We start from the raw sequence: 19,764 nt of genomic DNA on the forward strand, positions 1-19,764 counted from the left end.
AGGACCTCCAGGGTCTTTTGTGAAGCAGCTGCAGGTCCCTCCTCCTTCCCCTCCGGACTCAGGGCTGCCTCCACATCTCTGGTCTCAGATCCACCGGCTTCCTGTCATTCCTCAGCTCTACTCTCGGTCCAGGCCCACAGGGGCCCCGCCTACCTCTCCTTTCTGGTCTCCTCCATTCCCCACCTTGCACCCTCTGCTCCAAGCCACACTCGCTGGGTAAGTGCACATTGCCAGGCCCAGCGAGGAAGTGGCAGAAGCCAGACCCAAGCCCTGCCCACACAGCCCGAGCCAGGACCCGCACTGCCCACAGGGATGGGGCACCGAGTATCAGTCATAGCTTATGACGGAAGGCTTCCCGGGGGAGTAGCCCAAACACACTTTGACGACTAGAGGCACTTGAGCTGGGAGAGGAAGGACTTGAGCCCCGGGCTGACAGCCACAGCAAAGGCGAACTGTTAGGAAGGAAGGTCTCTTTGGAAGGTGCCAAACTCACCTCTCTTATATCTAATCACCCCACAAGCTCTAGCACAGGACACAATAGTTTCCAAGGCTTATGAAAAGCATCCGTTCATTTTTCCTTTTCACTCACCTTTCAAAGTACCTCCTTTGATGATTTTGGCAGGGCCCACATGAAGATGATTGCACATATTTATTCCTATTTTTCAGACAGGCAAACTGAGGGACATAAGGCTTGAAGGGATCACTCAGACTCACCCAGACTTTGGCCAGGCCTGGGAGAGCCCACTACTTGGTCACCCGATTGTGGAGAGGGTTGTTTATGACATGGTTTTGTCATAAACACAACCTAACTTGTTGTCAAAAGTTATCAGCTGACACACCAGAAAAACAGGCACCTGAGACTCCAAAGGAAGGCACCAGACCTCTCTGCTGGAGGAAAGGAGGAGTTTTCAGCATCTACCAAGACCCTTCATGGTCAACAACCAGGGCCTACGACCTGAGGTTCTGAGTCAGACCCCCCACCTTCCCTGCTGCCAGTTCCCAAACTCGGGCCCACCAGGGGAACCTCCTCTGGCTCAGGCTCATCACTGCAGGGGTCCCCTGGGTAGTCACAGCTCACTCCACTAAATGATTTGAATCCAATCAAGATTATCAGCTTTTAGGTTTGTAATCGCCTGTGTCCCCATCATACTCCAGACCCTTGTAAGAGACATCCCAACAGAAGGTTCTCTGCCATCTGCTTAGCCACCTTGGATCCTGGCTCTCCTTTCCAGCCTATGAAGTCATCACTGACCATCTCATCTGAGCAACGTCTCTTATCTTCCAGTTTGGCACTCTTTACTCAGCATTTCCAAGGAGAAATATACCACAAAGCCCCCTAGTAACTGGCTCAACAGGCAGATGCCGGGTCAGACAGTGTTTAGACCACTGAGGAAGTGAGCCCAGTGATTAGAGCAGCAGACCGACCATCAGGGGCCACGACCGAGGGCTAGCACTTCACCTGGGAGGCTATGTTCTAACTGTGCAAGAGAGGCTTTTTATAAAACTATCGATAGAAGTGGAAAAGAATTTATTCCTCATTGCCTAAGGGCTATATTTAAGGAAAATATAAGCCCACTATACATCTTTTTACTATCATTTGTTCACACTGCAGACACTTATTGGAGTACTTTTCTTTAAATCTCATCCTGAGGTCATTTTAATGCAACAGGCCACCAACAATAGAGTAGGGCAGAGGGAAATACAGACGACTGGCTGCAAATCTCCCCTGTGCTCAAATGCACAAAACTCTTGCTGGGCCAAGAGTCTTGCAGAGACGTCTGTATACTTGAGTAGCATGTTTTAGGTGAAGATCAGCAGAACTAAATGTCAAGCTTCAGAGCTCACAGCCAATGCACCCACGAGGCCGAACACGGCCGCACCCCCTGAGCAGAAGAGCTCAACACCTCTCAGCTTCCTTCCAGATGTTCTTGGAGGGCACACATAGGTAGAACAGTGCAAGAAATGGATCGAATTGGGTAGTTTTCAACTGCTCCAGTCAGAGGCCCAAGGAAGAGGCCAAGAGAAAGAATATGGAAAAGCTGTTTTTTGTTTAATTCAGTGCACTTGCGTAAGTGCAAAAAAAAAAATTAGGATTTTTTTTTCCTATTTCCTTAAAGTTACATTTGGGATACAATGGTCCAAATACAAAGGATCTCGCCAGAACTTATTTTTCTACAAAAATGACATTTTTAAAAAATTTTTTTTTTTAACGTTTATTTATTTTTGAGAGAGAGAGAGAGAGAGCGCATGAACAGGGGAGGGTCAGAGAGAGGGAGACACAGAATCTGAAACAGGCTCCAGGCTCTGAGCTGTCAGCACAGAGCCCGACACGGGGCTTGAACTCACGGACCGCGAGATCATGACCTGAACCGAAGTCGGCGGCTTAACAGACTGAGCCACCCAGGTGCCCCCAAAAATGACCTTTAAAAAAGTTTTGATCCCCTGCAGGCTGGCTCTGAGAAGTTTAGCTGGGCTCATGTCCCCACTTTGGGAAGGAAAGAGGTGGGGGGACAAAAGCCCTTAGCATGGCCTACATTCCTGGTCACTTGTGGCCATAAGCCAACATCAGAGCCCAAGGTGCCAGCTCAGGGAGGTGCTCATCAAACAAGGCTTGTACGAGTCCCTCCTTGTCCTCAAGGAGTTGATAGCTTCAGTGGGGGAGATTCAGATTTGTAAACACTGACTAGAGTATAGCAGAAGGCCAGCATAATATATGCCATCCTGGGCTTCCCACTTTGGTTCTCAATTTACTTCCCTGGGGAACCTTCTGACCCATCTCCGCTCCACTTCACTCAGCATACCCTTCTCTCTCTGCACTGTAATGGACTGTAAGCTAAGCAAGGGCAGGGCCCACGACGGTTATGCTCAGCACTACACCCGCAGTACCTACCACCACCTTCGTAGGGTTCGATGAACAAACGAAGGACCCAAGGCTAAACTGCGTGCCCAGGTACCAAGTGCTGTAGGAAGTCATAAGTGAAGCAGAGAGTTAAGAGCACAGACTGAAGTTTGAACCACTTGGTGTGTTTTAGCTACTAGGAGCACAGGCTGGAGCTGTCAGAGGGGGATCTGGTGTTGGGCCCTCAAGACAGCTAGGAGTTGGGTCACGAACAGCAAAGCCCCAGCAGTCTATTTCTCTCACAGTTGCACAAAGACCAACCAGCCTCTGTCTAGACACCCAGCTCGTTGTCACGCCATCTGCTACTACTGAACCTGCCCTCACCTAAAAGACACCCAAGAGACCAGAGACAGGACACCTGGCACACACAGGATGCTGCATGGCCCCCGGGCTTGCCTGCATCACACGCATCTGTCAGGAGATGGCTTTGAGGACTCCAGCCCAGAGTCCATCAATATTCCTTACAAAGTCCCACGGCTCAGAAGGGGGAAAGCCCCAGGCTCCAGGCCCCAAGCCTAGGCCCTCCGTTGGTGGCATCTCGAACTAAAGCCTGCTCACGCCTCTTGCTTTGCCCTAGCTCCATGTCAACAGCTTCCAGGCAAACTAAACTTGCCGACAGCCTGCGGCACACAGTGTTAGCAGACAACTGAAAGGTTGTCTTTTTATCTCATGGCAACAGCCAGGTGACTCAGTGGAGAGGTGCTTTTAGTCACTCCGTGTCGCCCTGCGACGCTCCCGTGCGTGGGTGCCACAGCGCCCCACCTGCTCAGAAGAAACCAGAGTCGCCGCAGCCCTACGCCATCATAGCCTGTGCCATCCAGCCGTCCATCTTCATCCTGCTCCGGCCTCTCCCTCCCTCCTTTTCTTCATCTCCATCCTTGAAAGGGACCTAAAACTCACTAGCTCAATTACACGATGTGCCTTAGCTAAATCTCTAGATTTTTGCAAAGTTTAAAGTGGAAACGTTTTTCAAAACAATGCATGGAAAGTATTTTGCGTTCTGCAAAATACTGTTCTGCCCCCTGCCTCTGATCCTCTCAAATGGATGCTCAAAGAGGTCTGGGGAGACGTGCCCACGTAGGGGCAGAGCTGGGACAAGAACCCACAACGGAGGGCTTTGAGCAGAGCACCCTTCCTCCAGTCCGCGCCTCCAGATGTAGCACCTGGTGCTGCAGCAGCCCACCCGAGGACAGACACACGCACGTTACGTACTCAGTGCAAGCTCCTTAAATTCCGGGAGACTGGCGGCAGCACAGAGCTGGTAAAAGATGTGGTAATTCCGCTCGTCATCTGCCTGAAGGAGGGAAAAAGTTAAACAGGTTTAGGGCAGTGACCCCCAAGATCGCCCCCTCACTTGTTCTAATCCCAGGGTCCGGCGGTCACATGACAGAGGTCAGGACTTCTGCTCAGGTTTTCCTCCACACCCTCTGCCACCTTCACTTCCCACCCCCGGACTTCTCTTTCACTATTATGGGGCCTTCTTCAAGCTTCAAGATTTTTACCTCTAGTGTATTTTTTCTCCCACATAGAACATCACTGCTCTTTCGCAAATAGTGGAATGGTCAGACAACACACACTTGCTCAGATATCCGTGTTGCCTGGCTCATGTTGCACAGATCGTAACTTGCCTGCAGTAGACTCCCATTCTCCCCTGGGAGACTTGGGACTAAGAGCTATGCCCTTGCCCATCATGACAGGCTGGGGCAGTCACATCAAGTCCAAGACAGAGACAGGACTTAGAGCAGACACTCAGGCTACACCTGCATTAAGTTGGCAGAGTGGTGGCGGTGGGGGGAGCTTCAGGAGGCCTGAGCAAAGGAATAAGGAGGTTCAAGGAGTGTTCAGAGAAGAGTCTGGACAGAGTCACAGCCAGATCAGACCTGTACCCAGTATAGTAGGCTGTTTACTTTGCTGCGGTGAGATAAGGATATGGGGCTATTGAACCAAAATTTGGGAGGTGGAGAGAAAGCCTGAACAAAGGGAAAAAATTAGTTAAAAAAAATCATTAGATGTTAAGCATCAGCATGTACACAGGCATCTCTGAGAAACAGCTGAGGCTGTTTTGGATGTCCCCTCTGCCGAGGGTCGGGGTGGGAAGAGGGTGTGGCTGGCTCAGACCAGGACACGCACCATCCCAGTTCAAGTATGGGACCATTGAAAGGGGGCTGGAGGAGGACAGTTTTTGGGCTAGGTGCATGTCCAAGTAGCGTTTTTTGCGTTTTTAAAAATATAACCTACAAAGTAAGGTTCCTGGGGAGTGCTGAAGCCCAGAGACCCCGTACAACAATCCTCTAATCCTAAGATTACAACCCACAAAGAACAGGACCATCTTATTCTTCACCTGTCTCTGGTATCTAGCATGTAACAGGCACTCATTAGGTTTGTTGACTGAAACTGAAAACAATACCCACTTCAAAACAATACTGGGTAGACGACCATAGTATTCGAACAAACCCTTTCTGATGAAAGGAAAGAAAACCACAAGAACAAGCGTATCCAATTCCACTTCCAAGAGGAGGTGCTCTCTGGGCACAGGAGGCAGATGAGGGGGCAAGTAAACGCCATTCATGGGAGAAAGTACAAAGAAGCCCACATCCCACCACTCACCTGAAAGACCACTCTGGACTTCTCCAACAGGTAGGTCCTCATGTTGGCCCCAATGATGTGGTACCTTTTATCAAAGCCAATCTGAATGTACTTCCCAAAACGGCTGCTGTTGTCATTGCGAGTGGTTTTAGCATTTCCAATGGCCTGCACAGAACAAACAGAAGGCATGCAAAACCAGGAAAGCTTTCTTGATCTCAAGGTTGTAGGTCTGTGGCAGCATCTCCTCCCCCCCACCCCCTTCCTTACAGGGCTTCCCCTACCATTGGGATGACAATGAGCTGAGCTAAAAACAAAAGTTCATTTCCTGCCTCCTTTACTCCTAAGAATGGCCAGTGAGAGTAAGGACTGGATTGGTGAACTCTGTCAAGTTATCCTACCTGGAATGTGCATATGATGGCCACATGAAGGAAAGGTCTAGAGAATCACCGAGAGCACCATTCTGAGCACTACTTGAGCTACTAAACCAAAGCCAGTATCCAAAAGCTCTGAATTGTTTTGAGACACACAAACCTTAGTGTGCTCTGATCAGACCTCCATGACAAAGCAGTCAAATGTCATTCCAAACTGATAAACTATTTCCAAGAAAGAGACCAAAGATCAACCAACGTCTCTGCACCTCATCACTAGATCAAATCAGGAAGACATCACCCTCTTGGTACCATTTCTTATGCAGCTGTAGGGGCACCATTCAAAACAGCAGACATTTATTTACATTTAATGTTTGTTTGTTTATTGTGAGAAAGAGAGATATCCCAAGCAGGCTCCACACTGTCAGCATGGAGCCCAATGCAGGGCTCGAACCCACAAACTGTGAGATCATGACCTGGGCCGAAACCAAGAGTTGGATGCTTAACCAATTGAGCCACCCAGATGCCCCTAGAGGATAATTTAAAAGGTGAGCAGCTAAATAACCTGATTATTCACTTTCTATAAAACATCACATTGCTAATAAATTGGTAATGAATATATCAATATTTTAGTCCCTCTCACATGTTTACATTCTTACATAGTTGAAAAATATCCACTATACGTTTTCAGTCGTCGAGAAAATTTGTGGCACACAGAGGTTGAAAAAAATGTAAAATCCCATTCCACCCTCTACCCCTTCTCAGCCAAATCCAAGTTACCAAACTACCGGGATCTCTGGACATCCTAAAACTACACAAGGCTTAGCTGGCATTTGTTATTAACAAGGCAAACAACACAGCTGAAAGCAAATCACTGTGTAAAAGATTACAATAAGAGGGGCACCTGGGTGGCTCAGTCAGTTGAGCATCCAACTCTGGCTCAGGTCATGACCGCACAGTTCATGGGTTCGAGCCCAGTGTAGGGCTCTGTGCTGACAGCTCAGAGCCTAAAGCCTGCTTTGGATTCTGTGTCTCCCTCTCTCTCTACCCCACCCTCCCCACTCTTGCTCCATCTCTCAAAAATAAACATTAAAAAAAATTTTAAAAGATCACATTAATAAATGCTCATGGAAACGTTCCATTCCTATTTTTGAGGTGAGCAAGTGAGACCTTCAGGCACGCAACCATTCACTCGCAGAAACCAAAGAGCCTAGCTTGCACTAAGGAAGCTATTCAGTCCAAGAGTGCCTGCACCCTACATATCCAATTCACCATCCAAGTACACCGAGTGTTCTGTCCCAAATGTGCACCAATAATCCAGCCTCAATTTAATCAAGTCTCTGAATTTTACTGCCCTTTTACAGGAAACATAGGGGAGAAAGGGAACATATTACCAACATCATGAGGATACAATTAGCAAAGTCCAGCTTGCGGAAAATTCCAAAAGATAACCTTGTTTCCATAAATACGTTTCCATTTCAAAATGTCAAAATATTCAAATTCCATGATTTGTAAAGCAGCAGCAAGAGCCTCGGCCCTACTTGAGACCACCCCCTGTAAAGGCCTAGGGAGTGCTTGCCCAGGGCCTAACGATCACCGTCAAAAGATCTATCCTTCTCACCTCACGAGGACTGTTTTGAGAAATGATACACCTGTAAGTACTTTCAAAAGTATGTAACGTCACCCACAAGAAAGTTATTTATTACCGCCAACCCATAAACTCAACCTAGGTAGGAAGGACTCCCAACTTGTGTGTAAAGGTCTCACTTGATTTTTGTGGCTAGATTTTTCTGGTTATCCCCTGACTCGGGAAACGTCTTGATGCATAAGGAAAACAAGTCCAGTTATCATAGATAACAGAAAAACAGGTTTTAACCTCGAGTCTCACAGACCAAAAACAACAACAACAAAAAAAAAAGCAAAAATGATGCAAGTGGTTAAAATCTGGAAAACGAGCCATGCTACAGCAGGAAATTCTCTCTCTCTCTCTCTCTCTCTCTCTCTCTCTCACACACACACACACACACACACACACACACACACACACACACACACAAAATACAAAACTCATGTGACCAATAAACCTAAGAAAAGACAACCTCAGTGGTCATCAAAGAACTGTAGATTAAAACAGCAGCCCAGAGGAACCACAGCAAAGAACTCTGACACTACAGAATGAGGAGGGTGTGAGGACAAAGGAACTCTCCTACGTTGCCGGCTCACATGGAAACAAGAACAACCATCCTGAAAAGTAACTGGACCTTTCTAGTAAAATTGAATATACACACACCTAACAGGCAACTCTATAAGTAGCACCTGGAAAAATACCCAAGTGTACACGTGGGTAAGCACAAGAATGTTCTAGGCAGGTTGTATTTAACAAAAAAAAGAAATCCATCCTAAATGCACACAAGTAGGGGAACAGATAAAGTGTAGTGTGTTCACACAATGGGACACTATAAAGCTAGTAAAAGCTAGAGCATGATTCATGGATAAATTTAAAAGATGTTGAGTGGAAAAAGTGACAGAATACACTACCATTCACATAGGACATAAGAAGACCACCTTCTTCATTGTTTATGCATATGCAAATATGTAGTGAGACCAAATGGCCCGGAATAACTTCAGTAGGATTAAGATTATACAATATGAGAGACATACCCATAGTGTGGAAGCACAGGGAAGGGAGCTATTAGCCATTCCCAGCACAAGCGGAATGGCTTTAAGGAGTGTAAATCGAGGGTCTTCAAGGGTGAGTAGAATCTGATAGCAGGGAGGGAGGGGGTTCTAGTGATGGATATGGTGTGGGCAAAGGGACAGGGCACCTGAGAGTGTGGGATGGCCAGAGTGTGTCGACACGAGACAAGAGCGAAGTTATTTTGGGTACAGACTCTCATATGAATAGGTTAATAGTTGTAGGCCTCGTTTCTTGAGCTTAAAAAAAGTCAAATCCCCCAAATTACATAGTAAGTGGTCTTAGTTTATATTGTGTGTGCTCATTGTACCCCTCGCCCCCCTTCCTCCCAGGATGGGGGAGCCTCTGGCCCCTGGACTTGTGTGCATGCAGACTCTGGTCATCCCAAGAAGCTCCATGATGCATCTGGTCTGGACTTGGTTCTGTCCCTGCTCTAACAGTCTCCTGATTACCAATATCCTTTTAATCAGTGCAGACTTGTGAGCAAATCGCTGCCGGGATGCTGGCAAGCTCTTACACAGAGCGGGGGGCAGAGAGCTCTGGCGCGGAGAGTAAATCATCCCAATCCACCCTCGAGTCGCCTTTAATTCAAACAACTGCCACTTAGCGCAGCTGGCTGGGGATTCCACCGTCTCAGATTGTCCTCAACTCTGTCTCCCCAGGAGGCGGCTGCAGTTGCCAGGGTGCAGAAATAATGAGATGATCGAGGAGCATAACTGACTGCTCAGCCAGGAGGTGCCGTCCTGAGCTGGGACAGGGGCAGAGTCGTCAGTCATCAGCTGTCTCCTGATTAGGACAAACTTGTGTTGCCTATAACCCTCGGAGGAGCCACACAGCTGACTGGGCTTCCGGACACAAGGACCCAGCTAGACTCCAAAGTCATGAAAAGTTAGGTTTTAGCACCGTAGAAGCGGCTTTCTCTGCTCAACAATACTTCCTAACCCACCCAGAGTTCTTTGCTGGCTGGGACTCTTCCTTTCCACATTTATAGCCAAGATTTCTCTCAAATGTAACACTTAAAGGTCAAGGGACAGCCTCTAAGATGACCACGTTCTGTAGTTTGACAGACTGAGCCCTAAGGAATTACCCAGATGGTTTCCAAAGTACCAATTTGCACAAGGCAGAAATTTAACATTGCGCATCCAAACCACTGTAGCATTTAGTTATGTGACATCGTGCATGAGGAGGCTGCTTTGTGTGTACATTCCCCTTTAGACTTTAGCAAGTGAACCACATTGTGTGTTTTGGGGAGTGTGTGTTGTTCTCACATTTCTCCCATGCCAAAGTACCCTGAATCCCCAGCAATGCACCAGCCCATTCAGGACATAATAGATATTGAAATGTTAGATCTTTTAAGATTACTATAATTTAAAAAAAAACATTCCCCAAATAGGAACGCCGATGCCTGCATGCTACTGTCCAGTGGCATTATTCACACTGGCCAAAAGGTGAAAACCCAATGATTCATCAACATAGGAATGAATTAACAAAATACAGCATACCCACATAGCAAAATGTGATCCAACCATAAAAAGCAAAGACATGCTCCTACATTCTACAACATGGATACACTTGGAAAACATTAGGTGAAATAGGTCAGACACAAAAGAACAAATGTTGTGTGATTCCACTTATAAGAGGTACCTCAAACAGGCAAATTCATAGACACAGAAAGTAGAATAGAGGTTACTAGGGTCTGGGGGCTGGAAAGCGGAACAGGGAGTTGTTCTTTAACAAGTACAAATTGGGATGATGAAAAAGCTCCGGAAATGGATGATGGTGACAGTTGCATAACACTGTGCATGTCCTTAATTCAATTGTTCACGTAAAATAATTGAAATGGTATATTTTATGTATTGTTTTATGGTAGTTAAACAGTTTAAAAAATCTTGTCTTGAACATGTTTAATATGGTGATCTACCTTCATTAAATTATCATCTCGACTAAAATTACTTTGTTCAGTCACCAGAGAGAACTTCCCTTCTCTGTTTTGCCTAGAACAACTCTATACTGCTTCCAAAAGAGGCAGCATTCTGTAGCTTTGAAAACTTACTACCTTAAAAATGCACTGAGGTTTGAAACTCAGGGGCGAAGGAAAGGCCGAAAGCCTGGTTTCACTCCCATTTGAGATGAAACATGATGTTAACTGTAGATTACAATCTTAGCTGCCCAGATGGATGGTCCAGGGTAGGCCGAAGCCATGGTCCACCACATTCTGAATGGAAGCCATGGCCAGGCCACCATCTTGGGCTTAGAATAAATGCTATGAGCAAACAGGCTATCAACAAGTTGAATGTCCAACAATATTAGTATGTTTGCAGCCAATAAGGCAGTTCATAAAAAAGCTCAATGATATGGGGGATAAGGTTTAGGACTGCAATACTCAGTGAAACAACTGAAAGGAAACAGACCCAAATGTTGAACAATCCTCAGCAAGCTGTAGGGTTAGGCAGGGACTTATTTCCTTTTACTCGTCCATATTTTCCAGTGAGCCCTTACCTTTTTCATAGGCCAATGGTTCTCAAACCATCAGAATCATCATCACCTAAGAACTTAATAGAAAGGCAAGTTTTGGGACCCCTACACCCCAGACCTTCTGAATCAGAAACACTGTGGGTGAATCCAGCAATCTCATTTAACAAACCCTCCAGGTGATTCTGATGCAGTCACGTTTAAGAACCATTGTAACAGAATAAAAGTTTTCCTGTTTACATCTGTTTAATAAAAATGCCTCCAACTGTATTGACCATTTCCCAATCCATATAAGAACAGTATGGAAACTGGCTTTTGTTGAATTGTTAATGAATATATTGTGTCCTGTCAGTAGACAGAGAAAGCAAGTTCTACAAGATAATCCAACTGTGTAGTCAGGAGACTATGCCTGTAAAAGCCATGAATTCCTATGAACTGAGACTCAAAATTTATTCCAGCACTTGGTAAAGGAAGAGGCGGGGGGGGGGGGGGGTGGAGAGAGGGGATCTGGGAAGGTCCAGGCAGGTTCTTGTTTCCTCCAGCTCCAAAAGAATCTGAGAGACCAATCATCTTGGTGACTTGGCTCTTAATCGATGGGGCTCAAGGCACTGCAGAGAAATCTGATGCTATTTTGGCAGCTTTCAGTCTCAAATGAATTTTTCCTAAAACAAAGGAGCTGCCCCAAACTGGCAGGGGGCCGATTCCTACCAGACTGTAACCTAGACGATAATCAAGAGCCTCCATTTCAGAGGCAGGAAACCAAAGTTGGCCAGAGACTGCGTGCCCATTTAGATCTACTTTATCAGAATTAAGTTTTTATGGAGGAAAGAAAGAGAGAAATGGATTGTGACCCTAAAACATGATGAGTTACAGCAGGATCTAAGTTTTAGCAAATCTCTCTGGCCTTGTACTTGTACTGACTGCTCTGAGGCTGGGGGTGAGGAGTCAAGATCCAGACAGAACCCAAGCTGGCCAGTTCATGCCATAATTGGTAACTGCTTTCTGAGGATCAATAGATTCTGTGTCACCGCATAGCTTTTGGTCCCACCCTTCCCCTCAACCCCCAAATAAAATAAAATGTCCAAATGTTTTTAGGAGGAAAAAAGGAATCTTCTACATAGTCCTCCCACCCCCGCCCAAGCAAATTGCCCTCCTGATCCAGCAGGCCTTCAAGCATTGGATGGTTCAGGTGAAATGCAGATTTGCTAACACATGATGGCAGGAGGGGAGGGGACCAGCAGCAGAGGGGAAGGTAGAATGGAGGGACATTCACTAGAGCATCCAGCGGAGTCAAGGGACAAGGAGGACAGGAAAAGGACACTCCACTCTATACTAGAGACTTGAAAGGCACTACCAGGTTAGAGTACTCCCAATTCCGTGGTCTTAGGGACACCTTTGGAATTTTTTCCTCAGTCGTAGACAATGGACTCTCAGGGGAAGCACGAATGTGGGCACATGCACTGCTTTCTAAGGATTCTTGTGGGCAACCACATAAGGCTGGACACCCAGCAGTCTTGCTGCCAGAGGAAGCAACTCCAGCCAGAAAAGCCAAATACATTTGGAAAGGCTTTACCTCCATGATGGGACTGGATGCCAGGACCTTCTCTTCAATGTTGGTGTCACTGGCTGAGCCACCAACCGTGGCAAAATAGCGCATGGCGTACTTGGCTGACACAGTCTTGCCGGCTCCAGACTCCCCGCTGACTATGATGGACTGGTTCTTCTCATCTCTGGAAGGAAAGAGCTCTGGTCACTTACTTGCTGTGGATAAACTGTTGCCTTCCAGGGGCTCTGTTGACAAGGGCCTGAGCCCAAGAGAATCTTGCCTTCTTTTAAGGATAACAATGAAGAACATTGCCAAAACAGTCTGCCCTCCCTCGGAGGCTTCCACAAGATCCACAAACAGGAGAAGGAAGAGTTCAGCAAAGGGCTTACAAATAGCACATACCCTTCCTAAGGGCCCTCAAGAAGGGAGGCACAGCCAGCCGGTCATGCTTTCACTTCCTCTCTGGATGCAGCACACCCTAAAACATTTCTCTATGTACATACACATGCTCGTGCACACACACACACCCTGAGAATTTACATATATGCTTTTTCAGGTATACAGTCTCACCTTTTGATTCTCTAACATGCCCATCTTGTGCCACTGCAAATGTATTTTTTCAAAAACAAGGGTCTTTTGTGTTTGAGCCGGAAGATATGGTTTTGAATTTCTTATTCATACGTATGTATCATAAAAGCCATGCTATTAACCACCAGACTGATCTTGCTCCAAGTTTATCAGAAATGAGATGAAACAGCTATCAATTGCAGTCAGAGGGATTTCAGTAAGACCAAATGGAAAGGGGAAAGAAGATACTCTCCCTCAGATATAAATGCATCTATATTTATCCCTTTAAAACAGATAGCAGAATGAGTGACAGGTAATGGTGAGAGCAGCCTCTCAGACATCTGAGGAACATGGACATTCAAGCAGAGAGAGAGAGAGAACAAATGTTTGGGAAACAGGTTCGGCAAACGAATTGCTTCTAAGGGCTATACTCAGCCATCTACATCCAGCTCACAAATCCACTGCCAGGAGGACACGTTGCTCTCTGTCTCCAGTCCCTCTAGAGAGCATGGCACAAAATATATACTCCTAGAGATTAACCATCACCCCACTTCCAGAGGAGAAAACCCAGGAACGTGGAAGTGAGTTTAAAACACAGACCTCCTGGCACTGGCCCACTACTACTACCAGCTCCTGTGGCTTCCTGGGCAGAGCAGGCTATGGGCAGAAGGAACAGAGAAGCACCACAGGCTGCTCATTATCAACCCAAGTAGACTGCAGCTTATCAGCAAGGGGAACAAATATTGGCCCTGCTTCTGATCTGGATCAACAGCCAAGAAGTGAGGAAGCAGCGTGAGGACACCGATGTCAACCAGAGGACGACTAGAAAGATAGGAGAGATCTGAGCTAGGCGTGGGAGCCCAGGTAGGCTCAGGTGTGGTAGCTGGACTGAAGAAACCCTAACCCATAGCCACCATTCAAGTGCAGCAAAGAGCAATGTGGTCTCAGCTCACACAAACTCATCATCAAATGGGGATGGATCTGAGTGAATACCATTGCCCAGTAGACACCATTAAGATGGGGGAAAAAATGGATGCTCCAAATTGGCTATCCAAGCAATTACTTGAAAACATGTAAATCCCACCAAATATTTGGAGGAAAAACAAGTGGCTTTCTGAGATCTCCTATAGTTCTAGGATATCCCTGTTGTCATTAGAGTGTCTTTTTTTCTCCCCTTGTTTCTGAGAAATCTTTACATTGAAAGATGCTGTATAAAGAAGCCTATAGCGGATGCTTGTGTTTCCCATGTTCACTGAATTTCATAGGACCTCCACCGGACCCTGGGGATAACAGGTGTCACCTCTCTTCTCAATACTTCACAATAAACTCCCTAGAAAACAGCTCAGAAGCACAGCCCTCCCAGACAACTAAGAGTATTAGCAGCTGGACCTCCAGACCTCGACCGTCAACACTCTGAAACAGACCTGAGCTTGACGCCATCTTTAAGACAACCTGTAACTTCCAGAAGGAGAACTGAATTGCAGGAGCCACACCCACAGGCTCGACCTAAAATAAATCGATAAGCACAGGATGCATCTGAGCCTTAGTCCTGAGCAGAGGATCACATGCGAAGGAAAAGTAAAGACTACCCAAAGAACTCAGGAAGGTTCTCTGGGAACTACATATGGATGCCAGGAGAGAAGGAGCCAGAGCAGTGGGGGCAGGGGTGAGAGCTGCCAGGCTCCTTGAGGCAGCAGCACACACAGCAAACTGGAGACACAGAACATGCTCTGGGGCATGACAACGTGTGGACAATGGCATTAGTGCTAACTGCTGCCTAATTTGATGGACATCAGATCTGATGTTGACATGTAGGCTAAAGTCAGGTAAGTTCACTTTTTTTTTTCTTAAAGTTTATTTGTGTGTGTGTGTGTGTGTGTGTGTGTGAGAGCGAGAGAGCGAGAGAGCGAGAGAGCGAGAGAGAGCGAGAGAGAGCGAGAGAGAGCGAGAGAGAGCGAGAGAGAGCGAGAGAGAGCGAGAGAGAGCGAGAGAGAGCGAGAGCGAGAGAGAGCGAGAGAGAGCGAGAGAGAGCGAGAGAGAGCGAGAGCGCACACACAAGAGTGCGTGCGCATATCCCAAGAAGGCTCCACACTGTCGGTGCAGAGCCTGATGCAGGGCTCTAACTCTTGAACTGCAAGATCATGACCAGAGCCGAAGTCAGACACTTAACTGACTGAGCCACCCAGGAGCCCCAAATTCACCTCTTGTTAGACCATTCTAAAATGTTTTAAGTTTGTTTGAGAGCAAGAGAGAATGTGAGGGCAGGGGGCAGGGCAGGCAGAGAGTGAGGGAGAGAATCCCAAGTAGGCTCCACACTGTCAGCACAGAGCCTACCAAATGGGCCACCCAGGCACCCCCATTCTAAAGCATTTTTAATTGAGGGGCCTCACAGGGGCTGCTACAGATTCTGTGTCTCGCATCCCTCGGACCTATCCCAGGAGTTTCTGAGCTGAGACCACAGGGTCTGGAGGCTTTTTGGGTTTCTCACTTGTGTCTCGCTTGGGATTTTGGGCTCGCTGCACAGCCCCTGGAGGGGCTGCTTGGGAATCTGTGTCTCCCATGCCTCGGACCTTCCCCGGGAGTTTCTGAGCTGAGACCACAGGGTCTGGAGGCTGTTTGGGATTCTGTGACTCCTTTCTCTCAGGTACAGGGAGCAGCTTCAGCTCCTTGACAGGAAATGACATCAGCCATGGTAAGTGACTCAGGACCTGGAGGCCCAGGGCTCGCAGATGGCCCGGTTCTGGCCATCAGCAGGAGCTTTGTAACCCTTCACCACATTGCAGAGTGTACACCCATCCCCCCAATTTGCTGCAAGGTTATAGGAGACGATCTCGACACTCTTTGCAATGATGGTGTTGGAGTTCAGCCAAACTGGACTACTGGCTCTGAAACTGCACACTTCCCCACCACCGCCCTGCATGGTTTTCCCTCTACTTGACCTCGCCCCTTCGCCATGTACCTTCTCTCAAGCCCTGCTCCAAGCAAATCCCCCCCCCCCACCCACATCCTGACTCAGGCATCCCAGCGGGGCATTATTTCCCCATCTTCTAAAGCCTACATCATTGCCTCTATACCACTTTTAAGACACTGTTGCATTCCACTTTGTATTGATGTCACTCCTGGTTGTTTCACCTGCTGTGTGACTTTGGGTCACTTCTTTTTCTCTGGGCCTCTGTCTCTTCACCTCTAGAGAACAGGCTGTGACTTGGGACTCCCCGACTGATCTCCTTGGTCTCCGACATTGGAGGATTTTACTACCAAAGTCCTAATAGGAAGTATAGGTGGGGAAAAGCACTCCATTTCAAATCCTGGTTATTTCGGGCTGGTTCTGCATTAGGTATTTGTAAGCGTGGAATTCTACCCAATATCCTTCAAAAACATAATCCATCCATTCATCCCAGTTGTGAATAGGACTTAGCTGGCAACTTGGGTCAATTTGCTTTTTTAATAAATCATTTTCTCCTAAGCCCAGCAGAACTCCCTTTAGAAAAAGAAGCCAATGGCCAAGGGCTTTCGTACCCAAGTGTTATTCAGGTCCAGGCTGTCGTGAGGAAAGTATGCATTACCCCCAACAGGAAAAGTCCCTCAAAGGCCTGTGCCTCAGGCAAGAGCACAGGACCCTAAGGGACCTACGCATCCTCTAGCAACCAGGGAAAACACGGGCAACCAACACACAGCTGCTCCCCAGTTCACAGCGGATCCCCATCTTTGACCCCCGAGAGACAGGACTATTGCTAGACCACCTTCTGAAAACATTCACCACCAAACCAGTGTAAGGCCTTGAGCTCCCTGAGCAAGGTCAATCCCCCCTCCTCCCCATTTTGGATGCGGCCCTCCTGGGAAGGACAGTGGAAACAGGTACCACTTCAATGCCCCTGAGGCTGCTCCACTGAAGGGAAGCTCTGCTCATCCGCCAGACACCGTGGGAACTTTATTTTGAAGAAATCCTGCTGAAATACGGTCTTGTTTGGGTTTCCCGTGGAGAGTAATTTGTCACCTGTGGCCTCCCAATCGACAACGCGTACACAGAATGCTCAGGGAGACACCACTCCAGCCGACTCTGAGAGAAACCCCAGAACAGCTCCAGAACCACCACCCTGGATGTGAAGGCAACACCACGTGCCCCACCCGGGGGCTTGTGTGGCACCCCTGTCCTCATACTCGGCCCTGTGTTCTAGCAGCCACAGTCCGCCCACACACTAGTCACTGAACGAAGAACCCGCGGAGGGCAAGCACTCACTTTAACCCTGAATTCTCAGGCCTCCTGGCACCAAAGTCTCTCCCCCATCCCTCCTCCCCCCTCCCACCACGCCCTGTCCACAGAAGTGGCACCAGCCTCCACTCACCAACGACAGCCGCAAACCTAGGAATCACCGTGAATCCCTCACTTTCCCTCAAGCCCCACGTTGGTATGTCCTATTGCATTTCTGTGTCCCCTTTTCTGTACCTCAGTCCCAGTCATCACCACCTCTGACACGCGTAACAAGAGCAGCATTCTAAGTTTTTTTTGTTTTTAACATTTTTGAGAGAGAGCGCACATGAGTGAGTGCACAAGTGGGGTAGGTGCAGAGAGAGGGAGACACAGAATCCAAAGCAGGCTCCAGGCTCTGAGCTGTCATGTCAGCACCGAGTCCAACGTGGGGTTCGAACTCACAAGCCGTGAGATCATGACCTGAGCTGAAGTTGGACGTTCAACCTACTGAGCTCCCCAGGTGCCCCGATGAGGACAGCTTTCTGACATCTACTCCCACCTCTCTCAGCACACCCCCTCCTCCTGGGACCCTCTGTATGCGAATACTGGGTCACCTCTCTCCCCGGCTTTCGGCCCTCAAAGGGTAGCCTCTGCTAGCCCAGCTCTGTTGTGCTCCAGGCCCAGCTTTATTTTGGTCACTCCTCCCCTTGTTTGCTAAGTTGAAGCCGCCACACAGGGCTTCTTCACCCCCTTCCTACTTTACAGCTGCCCGAAGCATTGCTAGCTCGAAAGGATTCTATTTGATCTCCCACTTCTTGATGCCTGGTACTCACGCCCCCTCTGCCTTTGGCAGCTCTTGTATTACTGTTTTTCGGTGCAATTAATTACCACCCATTTACACCATGCTAGGATGGTACATAAAACTGTTAGCCACGTACCCCCTGCTTAGGACTCTTAAGACTTTTGGGTGCCAGTCTTCCCCTTTTAAAGAAGAGAAGGGTAAAGTTTAGGAAAGCCAAGAAATACGCCCAGAGTTCTCAGCCAGCGAGACACCAAGCCCAAACTCCCATGTAGGTTTCTTTCTGTCTGCACCAGTTCACAACGGGCCGTTTGGGACGGCACTATCATCGTGCTCCTTCTTGTAGAAGACGGCATCCCTCAGTGAGCCGCACCTCCCTGCCCCGGAACAAATCTAGGCTTAATGCAAGAGATTAGATGTGAATCAGGTGTCCTCAGTACAGTTTGGCTTTTGACATCTTCCGCTTAAAGCCTGACAGGACTTCTTCAGAAACTCTTCCCTGACCACCCTGCCTTCACAGCATAAAGCCCCCGACACAGAGCCATCGCCCAAGAGGAGGGAGGGGAAGCCCGGCTCAGGCACGGCAGGAAGGACACCCTGTCTCTGAACACATCATTAAGCCCCTCCATCGCTTCCTCCTCTAGCAACAAATCATCCAGAAATTTGGGTGTCAGTAGAATATATTCTGTTCACTAATGGGATAATCAATCTACTGTTTCTTGCCTGTCTATGGAGTCTCTGTATTTTCAACACCCTCATCACAACACAGATCATCTACTATAGTTAAAAAACAAAACAAAACAAAACAAAAAACTATGCTAGCAAAAGGGGATCCAAAGCATTTTTAATTAAGAATTTTGTTCAGTAAAGAGATTTGTGTCAGTACCATGTACAGAGTTCATCATTGGGAAACAGGCCAAGAAAATTAAAAGTAATCTTCAAAGCAATGCTGACTAAAAAGTGACAATAGTAATATGGTATACTGTCTCTAGAAACTCAAGTGCAAAGAAACAATACAACGTTTAGGGCTACGAACACACAGCTGTGCTGAAACAAAAGGGTATTAAAACCCTGGAGTGAAGAAGTTAGGGGAAGTCGTGTGGAGGGCTGAAGCAGAATGGTTCTGTGGGGAGAGGAGAGTAAGGCCGGCAAGGTATGACCCCTTCCAACAAGAGAGCCAAACCTCCACGTGGGAAGGCAGACAAACACCCTGGGCACCTGGAGGGAGCGCCCAGAAGGAGTACCCTGTGTGAGGGGTTCCCAGAGGGAGCGAGGCAGATGGGCATCCCCAAGTCCCTCTGCCATCAGGCACCGACTTCTTGCACCACCACACCCTCCCCCCTCCACCAGATAAGGGAATGTGTGCTCAGGCACAGTCCCCAACTCAAGTCATTTGGGAAGGCCGTCAAAAAATATTCATTAGAAACTGCTCAGTCTGTATTTAGCGGTAAGAGTTCTAAGTGTCTCTTCAGGAAGATGAAATTGAACCTTCCGACGGTGTAGAAGTACTTAGCGCATTTAACATCCAAGTATCACTTTCCCACTCCAGTTTCACAGCGGCTCTCGGAGTGCTCACTTCTATTTATAAATCTCCGAGGTATAGCATGATACAGGCAGCAGCAAAATGAATCCACGCCTTC

The 19,764-nt window shown here is 47.7% G+C and overlaps 1 protein-coding gene across 3 annotated transcripts in view; it reads right to left on the bottom strand.

The window, feature by feature from the left end:
• Window positions 1-19,764, bottom strand: part of MYO5B (myosin VB) — a 340,620-nt gene that overhangs the window by 134,604 nt on the left and 186,252 nt on the right. For all 3 annotated transcript variants that reach the window (XM_045042264.1, XM_045042265.1, XM_045042266.1), the window contains exons 5-7: window positions 12,594-12,750; window positions 5,507-5,650; window positions 4,112-4,193 (exon numbers count right to left, since the gene is read on the bottom strand). In XM_045042264.1, the coding sequence (XP_044898199.1) occupies window positions 4,112-4,193; window positions 5,507-5,650; window positions 12,594-12,750 (383 nt within the window). The remainder of the gene's footprint in view (window positions 1-4,111; window positions 4,194-5,506; window positions 5,651-12,593; window positions 12,751-19,764) is intronic.

This window comes from Felis catus, chromosome D3, assembly GCF_018350175.1.
Source record: "Felis catus isolate Fca126 chromosome D3, F.catus_Fca126_mat1.0, whole genome shotgun sequence".
Taxonomy (NCBI): Eukaryota; Metazoa; Chordata; class Mammalia; order Carnivora; family Felidae; genus Felis; species Felis catus.